Source organism: Pollicipes pollicipes, unplaced genomic scaffold (assembly GCF_011947565.3).
Source record: "Pollicipes pollicipes isolate AB1234 unplaced genomic scaffold, Ppol_2.1 Scaffold_3087;HRSCAF=3621_pilon_pilon_pilon, whole genome shotgun sequence".
Lineage (NCBI taxonomy): Eukaryota > Metazoa > Arthropoda > Thecostraca > Pollicipedomorpha > Pollicipedidae > Pollicipes > Pollicipes pollicipes.
Window position 1 is genome coordinate 24,554,645 of NW_023596225.1, and position 12,295 is coordinate 24,566,939.

Genomic DNA, 12,295 nt, shown 5'->3' on the forward strand with positions numbered 1-12,295 from the left:
GGGGGGGGGGGAGAGCCATCGCCTCATAGTTCAAAAGTTAGGATGGGGCAAGCGCCCTTCGTGACTCCTCCGCTGTTCCCGAACCCATGTACACAAGCATTTTAGAGTGCTGCAAAAAGCCGACAACAATATTTGCATGGCAGGACTTCGTTCAGTACATCCCTCCACCTTTTGTTTGCACTGATTACAAAAATTAACCACGTAAGATTTTGAGAGCTTATTTGTGGAGCATTCAGCTGACACCAACAGCCGGTGTCGAGTTACAAAGCCCAATGTGTTGAGGCCATATATGATAATTTGCTCATTTTGGGGGCTGTTAGGTCAACCCATCGTTCCATTCATCACACCTTGCGGTATGCCCTTTAATGAGAGCGTGGTACATTTGTTTATTTTACTGATCACCCTTTAACTATTGCACATTGCGCGATTAAATACCACGCTATTACATAAAAAATACACGTCTGAAAATAACACTATGCCTCCTGCGCACCACCCGTGGCGAAACCACCTGTGGAAAGCCAATGACTTCGCCGCCGTTTGCCTCAGTAACTGTTTGCCTCATAAAAGCCACTTTTGGGCTAACAGTGAAGCCTTACCGTTTGTTAAAACGGGTAAGCGCGTGGTGGACATGCTGCACGTCCGCAATTGGATTAAGTTGCGTTACACCCAGGTATTATAATCTGAGTTGTGACTCTTTGTCATTCGGTGTCGTTGTAATCACTGCTATCGGGCCTCTCAGCGTGATCGCTGAGTTGTTTATCAAGCCTCTCCGTGTAATCGCCGTGTTGTTTGTCAGGCCCCTATGTGCGTGGTCGCTGTGTTGTTGGTCAGGCCTCTCTGTGTGCTCGCCGTGTTGTTGGTCAGGCTGCTATGTGTGTGGACGTTGTGTTGTTGGTCAGGCCTCTCTGTGTGATCGCTATGTTGTTTCTCTGACCTCTATGTGTGTGATCACTGTGTTGTTGGTCAGGTCTCTTTGTGTGTTCGCCGTGCTGTTGGTCGGGCCTCTCTGTGTGATGGTACGGTAGACTATGTGACATTTTGAAGTTTTCCTCTCTCGGGTTCAACGCGTAGGGCGCCTTGACAAAATGGCTTTAGTTACTCCAACATAGCCCTTGCTTAAGTCTCAAAGCAGCAAGCTTGTGCTGGACAAGGAATCGCACACCTTCCGTTGATTTTCTTCGGGCATTGCTGGAAGTCCCTCCTCTTTGAGCTGGCTCTGTCACAAGCAGCGCCAGCAGCAGCTGAATATGACCGCGGCGACGCCAGGGAATAACCCGGCATGGCCTTGCGCGCGTCCAGCGAATGGCGACGCGCGACCCGACAGCCGCCGCGCCGACAGCGGTGCAGCGGTAAACACCGTGACTGTCGTCACTCGGCTCCGGAGGTGGCGCGCCTCGAGGGTCGCGGACACGCCCTCCGGCCGCCGAGCGGACGATGACGCGGGCTGATGACGCGCCCGGCGGGTGCCAGTCGGACGTGTTTACAACGCTTCTGACAACTTGTTTATAGTCCGCGGTGCTGAACGTTAGGTAGCGCGGTGTGTCCACTGTTTTTTTTTCGAATACCAGCTTCTGAAAGAGGAAAGCATCGAGCTACTGGGCACACTTGGGGACGATGAAACTAGGGCAGGCATGGCGGCGACACATGTGACATGGTTGGACCATTGTGTCAACCGCGTGCCCTGCAGCTGTGAGCAATGTTTCACGATTCTATCAACCGAGAAAGAAGAAAAATCTTGTCATGGGGAACTCGGCATAGTCGTGATCTAAAAGCCAGCCCACCGAACTATGTCCGCATTCAAAGTCCATGAAAAATAGGAGATAAGGTTGTAGAATATGCATCGAAAAAATGTTAGTGCATGAGACTGGTATTTCCCAATGTTTGCTCTCCTTTCCCTGCATAAACCCCAAATACAAAAGCAATGAAGAGGCATGCAATGAATACTAAGGTAATATTTGATGACAGAATGAATCTGAGGATAGTTCATTTGGGTTAATTGCTTCTCACTGACCGATCGCGACCTGAATCCGAACCGATTCTGCATTTTTTTGTGTGTAGATGACGTGAGATATAATGCTACTGCTAGCCAAGAAAACGACGTCCAACACGCCAGCTAACGCTGCAGATTACACCTGTCCAGATACGCCAGCATTATACCGCAACGAGGCTTTTCAATGCAGTGTCGAGGCGGAAAAGTACGGCAACAGTGGTCAGTTGCCAAGGAAACTGAGGTTTTGCATACCGGGTGGAACGCCGGTCCTGTGCGGCTGGCTGACGTTATCGCCTTTTATACAGCTGGCACACAATTTGCAGCGAACGGTACGTAAAGCTATCACGCGAATGGTGAGCAAAAATAGTCTCCGCATATGTCACAAGGTTAAACTGTCCTTTCACTGGTGGGCTGACAAAGGTACATTTCACGTGCAGGCCAGGAGGGTTGGCAAGCGCATCGGCTGCGGAGACCATTTTGCGCGCGAGCCTATTTCGCACATCACTAAATCCATCTTGACGTGGAGCGTAACGTGGCCTTTGCCAAATGACTTGGCACCGTTGGCATGGGAAACGTAGGAGCGTTGCAATCAAAGGTGAGGAAATACACAAAACCATTCTAAAAGTCAATTTCTCCGGTATCGCCATGATCACAGCAGCTTAAGGGTTTTCTTAATCACACTTACCATCGCCTGCGCCATTAAGTTCACATTGAAATTTCACGATAAGTAAACAGACATGAGGCGTATTGCACTGCGCCACCGACCACACGCAGTTGTGCTGCGATCACCGACAGCCGGGCGGCGCTGAGCTCATCATTTTCGCACAATGCCAAACGGACTTAATGTTGAAAGTCGAATCATCGGGCGCCTGCGGCAGAAATTGGCGCCCAGAAATACATAAAACGACTCACAAAACGCACATCATGTTTCGCGAGCAACAGTTTGCGTGAGGAGGCAGGCTGGCGCCGTTCCGCGCCACAGTCGCCGCACTACGTATCCGGCCCCCGTCGTGCGCCGCCGCTATCAGCGGCCCATTGTGGCCCGCGCTGCCCAGATTAAAGTCACGTTCGCCGGGCTCTTTCAGCTGCTCGCCGCGCAGCCGCCACCTGCGGACGAGCGCGAGACGGCGGGAGGAATCAGCGCGAGTGCGCGCGAGTCGGATGCTGCCTGCGGAGGAGTGCAGCAGACGGCAGGAGGGATCAGCGCACGCGCAAGTCAGATAATGCGAGAGCTCTCACGCAAGTCGTGCGTGGTTCTCAAACCGAGATGCGCGCTCGTGCCGCGTGGCATGCGCGCATCTCACGCTTTGAGTCCCACGGACGGCTCGCGCTTATCCGCACACCACGCGCCGACGGATCCTTCCAGCCCGGCCTCCGAAGCCGGCGAAGCTGGCGCGTAGGCGGGGCGGTTCATTCCTGGACTGTGATCCTCCTGCTGACCAAACCACTGCCCTCTCGGCTGTCCTGAACCGGCAGCCGCTCATCATCACACTTTCCTCAGCTCTTAGCCGCGCGCACGGCCGCTCCAAACGCCCGCAGCCCGGCTGCCGCTCTCCGGGCCGCCTGCAGCCCGGCTGCCGCTCTCCGGGCCGTCTGCAGCCCGGCTGCTGCTCTCCTGGCTGACTTCAGATCGACTGCCGCTCTCTGGGCCGTCTGCAGCCCGGCTGCCGCTCTCCAGGCCGTCCGCAGCCCGGCTACCTCTCCCCGGAGCCGTCCGCAGCCCGGCTGCTGCTCTCCGGGCCGACTTCAGATCGACTGCCGCTCTCCGGGCCGTCTGCACCCCGGCTGCCGCTCTCCAGGCCGTCCGCAGCCCGGCTGCCGCTCTCCGGGCCGTCCGCAGCCCGGCTGCTGCTCTCCGGTCCGACTCCAGCCCGGCCGCCGCTCCCTGGGGCCGTCCGCAGCCCGGCTGCTGCTCTCCGGGCCGACTCCAGCCCAGCTGCCGCTCTCCAGGCCGTCCGCAGCCCGGCCGCCGCTCCCCGGAGCCGTCCGCAGCCCGGCTGCTGCTCTCCGGGCCGACTCCAGCCCGGCTGCCGCTCTCCGGGGGCATCTGCAGCCAAACTGCCACTCTCTGGGGCCGTCCGCAGCCCGGCTGCCGCTCTCCGGGCCGTCTCCAGCCCGGCCGCCGCTCTCCGGGACCGTCTGCAGCTCGCGACAGGGCCGTCCGAGCCGTGGGCCAGCGCAGCTGCGGCGGGGGACAGGAGTGCCACCAGCTGACGCCGCCGCTGCCCCGCCGGGTCAAAGCCCGAAGGTGGTGTACCTGGAAGCGGGCCGCGCCAAAATAGCCGGCCGCGATGCGGACAGCGCGCGTGATAATCTGGTTACCTGGCAGCGGCGGCCGTATAAATAGCGCCCGTTGTTACGACGAGATACGATTGTGTCGGCCGCACCTGTGTCCCGGCAGGGCAGCCGACGGACGGGGAGGGGTCAGGGACGGTGGTGGACGGGGAGGGGTCAGGGACGGTGGTGGACGGGGAGGGGTCAGGGACGATGGTGGACGGGGAGGGGTCAGGGACGGTGGTGGACGGGGAGGGGTCAGGGACGATGGTGGACGGCGAGGGGTCAGGGACGGTGGTGGACGGGGAGGGGTCAGGGACGGTGGTGGACGGGGAGGGGTCAGGGACGGTGGTGGACGGGGAGCGGTCAGGACGGTGGTGGACGGGGAGGGGTCAGGGACGGTGGTGGACGGGGAGCGGTCAAGGCGGCGGATGGGGAGGAGTCAGGGACGGGAAACGGGAAGAGGTCGGGGGCGGCGGCGGACGGGAGAGATCAGGGACGGCGAACAGAGACGGGTCAGAGGCGGCGGTGGAAGGGAAGGGGTCAGGGACGCTGGACGGGGAGGGTTCAGGGGAGGCGGTGGACAGGGATGGGTCAGAGGCGGCGGTGGAAGGGGAGGGGTCAGAAAGGTGCATATTTTTGTGTACCTGGCAGTGACCCGGTTATTGCCGTGCTCTATCTCACAAATCCGCTTCACTCTCAGCTGATGAAGGGAAGTCTCATTTTCTAAATTCGGTTGGGTGGCGATGAGGTTGACCTAACCTGCCTGAAAAAACTGATTTTTGCCAGTATTTCGAGCATTTAAATGTGCATTATCACTATTTATTTCAAATAAATCGTTCAAAAATTGTTTTGTGAAGGAGTGTCTCATTATTTCAAGTCACTGTAAAGTTGTAATATCGTAAGAAGTTCAGAAAGTAGGTGTTATTCACAGACATCTTAACGAGACAGCCCGATATTATCACCGAAACAGCTTTCGTTTGCCACTCATGAGAGGTGGTGCGAGACGCCAAAAGACGGATCATCCGAATAACGTTAAAAATTAGCGCATCCGGCGCTTTGACGCGAGTTGGGAGCTGATTATAAGTACGTAGGCCTGGATCCCAAGGTTGGATCCAGGATCCAATTGCTCGTGGTCATAGGATCCCGCGATCGGATCCTGCCATCTTTTTGGGCTCCAGGCAGATATCTGATGAAACACGAAAGGCTGCGAGTTTGCTGAAATTGATCGACCATGTTAAGCAAAGCCTACGCTTCAAGTATGTGTTAATGACCGTATTTGTTGTCGCTAAATGCAATGGACATCGCGCCAACATTTTTTATGAAAAGGCATTAACGTATATGCTTCAGGAAAAACCACATAAAATGTGCCGAGTTTATTCCTCCACGCGCTTTTTGTGGTGCAACGAATGCAACCAGGTGCTAGTCTAGCCTCATTAATTTTGGGCAAGGTGCCAGAGTGGGAATACGATATGCCTTACGCGAGATACTTTCGAATAGCGGATACCAGAGACGACCACCGGGAGGCGGATGGGGGGGGGGGGGGAGGGGGTCTCTCTCTCTCTCTCCTGTTATTTTGAAATCAAGCCCTATTCGTCGATATTGTGTGAATGCGTCGCGTTGCTTAAATGAGATTTAAATGTCACCCGTCCCCTCCCCAGTTTAGTTCAGTTCAGTTCAGTTTATTGCGGTTACGTCCTGGAATAATTCCAGGCTTTTCGCGAACCAGGTCACGATGAAAACAAAATAAACAGCAGGCAAGGGAAGCAAACTCACAAGCCTCACAATTCAAACAACTAACAGTTCACAAACCAGCGCAGCAACGCGCACTCAACTGAGCTGGTCACCTCGGAGCGGATGGTGCGCCACATCTGCCTCGTAGCGTGACGCTTGTCTCGTGTTTTGTTTGGCGGGTGGCAGACGGTTAAACAATTTCACAGCCTCGTGGCCTAAGCCAGCGCTTCCCATAATGCAATCCTCATTCGTTAGCAGGGCGCATCGGTCCTGGCGGATGGCGTTGTCAAAAGTGCCTTTTACTTCCCATCTTGGTTTATCGGCGCATGGCCATGACCCGCCCTGCCCCCTCCCCAAGTCAAGAGGTTTACACTAGATAGTACGAGGTTGTTGTATTAGATCGCAGGAATTCGTCCAAACCCTCAGCTAATCGGAGACAAATTTAGCATTTGGCCCACCTCCATGAGGAAAATTCCGACTACTTGCCTGGTGCCCAGATCCCACCCACAGCTTAGGGTGACCTCTCCTACCACCCGCGACCCACCGCCATTAACGCAGCCAGCGTTTGTAGCTTCTAGCCCGGTCGGCATCTGCGTGCAGTAACCCAGTGGCCCCTAATGCCGCCGGTCTGGCAGCAGGCGCCCCGCGTGCGGCCAAACCGGCCGGATGAGCGCCGTCCGCTGCGGTCACGGTCGCGCGCCTGACGTCATCGCACCCCGGAACGTGACGTCATCGGCTGCTGACGGTGCAGGGCTTATCGCCGTCAGCACCGGTGCATGTCATGTGAGACGGCTTCTGGGAAATGCTGTATGGCAGGGGCTTGGTTTTGTTGTCCGGTCGGTCGCGTGCTTCAAAGTGAAACGTTCCAGGCCAATCAGTTCAACTACGGCCGGTCGTTCGCAGCTGTTTCCCCCTCGGCAACCAAAAAAATTCTGGTCTCTCTATTTTGTTTTGATGGCGCGAGTTGACAAGCTCAAAAAGTCTAGTCAGAGCCACCTTGCGCCGCTGGCACAAACATTCCTCGCAGCAAGAGCGATCTTCTTCCTCCATGCTGTCCGACGCAAGCGACTCATGACGACCCCTTTCCACAGGACAACGCTACCTGTTGCCTGTCATGTCTGGACGCCTTGACACAGCGCACACGTCATCCCTGCAGAACAACCTGACATTGAGCCTGCTGCGGCGACACTTGGACCTGCTGCTGCGACACTTGGACCTGCTGCGGCGACACTTGGACCTGCTACGGCGACACTTGGACCTGCGCCTGCACTGGAATGTGGTGGCCGCCCCCAGCCCGTCGGCCCTGCGTCCCCTCACGCCACACGCCCACGCCGCGCCCACGCGCCGACGCAAATCCCAAACTGGACACGGCCTCTGCGCGCGAGGTTTTGTCCTGAGCGCCTCCCACTGAGAGCTGCCAAATCTCCGCCCGGCGGCGGCGGCCGACGGGCAGCCGCGATACAGACCGGCTGCCTGCCAGCAGGATAGCGGCGCGGCACACTTGCGCGTGACGGCAGATGTCGACCAGGCGCCCCTGACAGCGGACGCCGTGGCCGTCCCTCATGACGGGTTTTGTCATGTCGTGGGCGCGGTTACCCGCAATACCAATGAGGCCGAGGGCAGGTGGTGGCGGCTGTCCATTCGCCGTGATATGCTATGAGACGCCAGTAAAAGTTGGTCGACATTATGGGCTGCAGGTGTAGATAGGCGGGATAGCTGATGTGACGAAGACCGGATCCCGCCTCTCACTACCTTATGAGCGCATGCTGGCCAGCGGCTGCATAGACCGCCAGGATTTCCACCTGTGGTAAACATCCAGGCATGTGAATGTGAAGGATGCAGGCGCACGCGCGAAAGGCTCCGAACCTGAGATTGATACCCTCCCCAGCCTAGCCCAAGCAAATTTCAAGACCAATCGAGTTGTCGCCCCGAGCGACTGTCGGTAGAATGCGGCATTAATTCAAATAGCTTTCACAGTCCTTGCTCGGCACTAAGGCTTAAAAACCGGTGTGAGCAGTCATGGCACGCCACCTAAACGCACAGGTAAATCCTTGTAACGAGGGTTTTTTTGCTCTATAGGTTCGGAGTAAGGTCGTGGTAACAAGTAAAAACAAACATTTACCTCATCAGTGAATCCGTGTGATATCCTGGTCCGCGTCACTAAACGTTGCATGAGACGCACTTTTACCAAGGTGCATTAACAGTGTTGTAACGATTCGTCTCTCGAGTTTGGAGCACGAGGTTGAATGCATGAGGCTCCTTTCATTCCCCTTGTTTTCATACGATGCAGAGTGACGAAGGTTTCGTGATAATTATTGCACAGGCCTGTGGCATGAACAAGGAAGCCTTGATATTGCCGGCTTCACGACTTTGCATGGTGCACATCGTGGCCTAGAACCACCACATTCTGGACGGGCGAGTTTTGGATAATATTTTGAACTGAGCAATAGTGACAGTGGCCAGTCTCAGGTTTCAAAACGACCCTCTCGTCGATTTAGAAATGGAAGTTACCGCCCCATATGTCATTTCTCTCGGTTCCTCAATGTATCAAATTATGACGGTGACGTGCGCCCCTAGAAAACTAATGTCTTCGCCATCCACCCTTAAACAAATCGAACTTGGTAGTGCTCATTAAGGAGTATGTTCCATGCTTGTCGTTGGTCAGGATACGGTAGTTCATAAGACAGCACTTCTCAAATGCAAGTTTCCTTAAAGCATGAGTACCGTTGGCAGTAACGTGCAGATAGAGGGCACTGTTTACAAGGCCAGGCGAGGATCCAACTAGCGTGGCGGCATTCGCCACAGCCATGATCAGACCACCGGACGGCCACGCCCCCGCCTCTACCCCTCCCCCTCGCGACTGTAAACCACGCAGGACTCTGTGCGCACCAGCGGCCACCGCGACCGGCGGCAGATGACGCCACAGGACACGGAGAGCGCTGTTGGTGGTGGATTTCGGACGCACATCGGTGCGCCGATGACGTCATGGTGATGTCATATACCGTGGGAGGCGGCTGTGATAATACACAGCTGAGCCGTTACTGCCGCCTGATGAGGGCCGGGGGTGACTGGCGCCGGCACGGTCTCAGCGTCTGCGGAACAGGGCGGAGCTTGTTGCGCGCTCCGATGAAGTTTGACGCGCCGGACCCTTGGAAGAACAGTGCGGCAGGCGGTGCCTCTCTGCGGCCCGCCGCCGCCGAGCCGATCCGACCGGCTCTCGGCCGGCCTCGGCCGCCAGACAGCCAGGCACCATCGGGACGACTGTATTAGCTCCAAAAGAGGTGGCGGGCACAACAATCCGAGGGGCAGCCCCACGAGCCAGCGAGGGTGCTGCAGGGCGCGGCCGCGGCGTGCGCGCGCCCACGCGGCCGACAACATTGTTAGAGGTACTGTGCGGGCGCCGACACGCGGCCATCGACTACAAACAACCGTAGATAAATTATACAACTCCACCATCATGTTAGTGACGGGCGTGGCACGCACGCACGAGGCGTCCAGGCAGCCTCACGGGCGCCCACCTACCCGGCCCGACAGAGGCAGGCGGGCCAGAACGGCGCGCGCGTGGGCGGGATGGCGGCGATTATGACTAGTCGACTGGCGGCCGGGCGTCGACACCACAGCAATATGGCGACCGGCGCACCGCGCCGCGTTCGTCGCACAGGTAACGCCGGCCCCGCGTCTTGAGCGATCTCACAATTAGCAGTATGACATGATATGAAAGACGACATGCAAATGCTACGGTGGTGGCGGCCGGCGCCGCGCGGGCCCGCTAGGTGAGGACGGTGGCGCCCTGAAGACTGGTCACCCACCTGCGGACACAGGGAGCGTCGTCAGCACGGCCGGTAAGGCTCACCAGCCCACCACAACCAGCGATAAAAACGATGGCGCGTGGTTTGTTTGCTGATGGGGCCTCCAGTCGACGCACTCCAGCCCACCCGTCTGGGGCTTCCGTGCACCGACCACTAAGCGGCCCTCGCATACAAAGCCGCGATGATAAAGCGCGGTAGGGCAGCTAGGCCGCATACCACGCGCTCCGGCAGCCTAAGCCACGGACTGCGCCACGATCACAAGCTGGTGTGCGCGCGCGTGTGGATGTCACCAGAGGGTCTGATGTCACGTTTTATGCAACGCCCATAAGCGCAACGCTATACTGTGCGAGGTGGCGGTGGGAGCTCATCGGGTACCCATAACTCGAGTTTGCATGCACGAGTTCTTGGGCCTTGAACGGCAAAAAGTGCCGTGACCGTCGGCAAAAGCGACACACATCTGAAGCAGAAGGGCCCGCGGACAGAAGGTACGAGAGGAAACTGACAGGGAGGGGGTCCAATCCGGCCCGCAGGTCAGGGGTGCTAGAGCTGATCATGCCGTCTGATTTCGGTATTCGCATACACGACCTTGCAAATGCGAATACTGGGCAGTTTACGGGCATTGACACATATAAATTTTGGTGGAAGCGTGCAAGGCATGACACACTCCCAAAGATTTTCAATTGCGTTGCAGACTGGGCAGAGCAGAAAGCTCATTGTTGAAGGTCAACACAAAACATGTCGTTTGCTCGCCACGTGCATGAATGGGACAGCACCAGGGACCGTGTGCAGTAAAAAATGATCCCATCCAGTACATGAGCAGCAAACCACAGCATTTCCTCCGCATTCTTACGAAATTGCCTCAAAGCAAGGCCTACCAGCTTGATGGTTTAAAATTTACGTGCATTGCTATTTTCAGCATGGTCGCCATGGCGACCTGGAACGAGATTGGTGCGCCAGTGCTAAGGTACAGTTTGCGTCGCTTGGGGGCTCAAGCCGGGCATAAGCGGATCACGATGCTCAATGTCATCCCTAATTAGGTCCCAGATTGATACTGGTTCTTTTGACAGTACACGTGAGCATTTTGAGAAGACGTTCGAGTGTTCTCGAACATCGATCCCTGATTTTTGTATTCGATTGTCACCAAGCACAATATCCGACCAACCTTACATTACGTCTATCGAAAACATCGAATATCGCCTAGATCTGATATTGCACCCAGCATCCGCATGCTCCGAATCGGGCCGTTCCGCTGCGGCGGGCAGGTATCCCTCCCGAGCTCTCCGCGCCCCAGCCTCCGGACCGTCAGCAGTAGTGCAGGCGGCCGGCTGATTGCTTCGTGCGGCTAAACCCTCGATAACCATCTCTGATTGATGAGATACCGCGCGAACGACACACAAGCGAGCCATTCGCACGCCTATCCATCAAAACGTGCTCCGGAGCGGAGTCGGCGCCGGCGCGCCGGCGCGCCGCTGACGCCGGTGCGTCGGCAGCGATGACGCCGGCGCGTCGGCCGCGGGGTCGGCGGAACGTACTTGTCGGCCAGAGCACGGCTGTCGGCGTGAAACACCAGCGGCGGCTGGTTCGGGTGCGTGAGCTGGAAGACCAGCTGCGAGTCCACGCCCTCATACGACCGCACCGGGGACTGCCGGCGGAGAGAGCGGGTCACGCACGGACGCGGCATACGCTCTCGCACAATCGAGCCGGCCGAGGGGGAAAGGGAGCGGTCACGCACGGGCAGGGCACTGCGCTGCACACAAGGCACGGCTCCGCACAACACAGCGAACACAGCGGGACCTACCGGTGGAGGGCAGCACAGCGCACGGACACGGTACTGTATTACATGGCACATCACGACACACGCAAGGGCGGCCGCCGGCGGGGATAAATCTAGCGCGGCAATATGAAGCATGGCGCTACAGCACGGCATGGCACAACTTTTTGACATTCGTTGGTACAGAGAATAAAGACGGCACGAAGACAAGTGAAAACATGTATGCTGGCAGTCGGCAGGGCCTAACAGTCGGAAGGGCCTACCAGTCGGAAGAACTGGACGGCCGGCAAGACATGTCAATCGGAAGAATGTGATGGTCGGCAATATATGACAATCGAAGGAACATATCTGTCGGCGGGATATGGCAATTGAAAGAACATGAAGGCCGGCAAGACATGACAGTCGGACGAAATCAAGAATGGGCAAGAGGGAGAGTGAAAACCGGCCGAATCTGAGTGCCGACGAAACTTGGTGCCGTCACTAGGCACGACATGAACGTCGGTGAGACACCAGAGTCCGTAGAACATGGGCACCTGTTACATGAGCACCAGTGGAAGACCACAACGCAACTTCCGGGAAGCGACAGGAAGGGAATCACTGCAAGGAAAACACGTTCAGTTGCGAATGCATGCAATCCGGGATGGAACATTTGGATTACGCCAGATATGTAATAATTCTCAACCTGAAGCAAGCAGCCCAATGAAATAAACCAAGGCG

The 12,295-nt window shown here is 56.9% G+C and overlaps 1 protein-coding gene across 1 annotated transcript in view; it reads right to left on the bottom strand.

The window, feature by feature from the left end:
- Positions 1 to 9,251: 9,251 nt before the first annotated feature.
- The window catches only part of LOC119089919 (uncharacterized), a 60,220-nt gene continuing 57,176 nt past the window's right edge, over positions 9,252 to 12,295 (bottom strand). Inside the window, exons 16-17 of the mRNA XM_037212724.1 lie at positions 11,340 to 11,449; positions 9,252 to 9,807 (exon numbers count right to left, since the gene is read on the bottom strand). Of these exons, the coding sequence (XP_037068619.1) occupies positions 9,768 to 9,807; positions 11,340 to 11,449 (150 nt within the window). The 3' untranslated portion in view covers positions 9,252 to 9,767. The remainder of the gene's footprint in view (positions 9,808 to 11,339; positions 11,450 to 12,295) is intronic.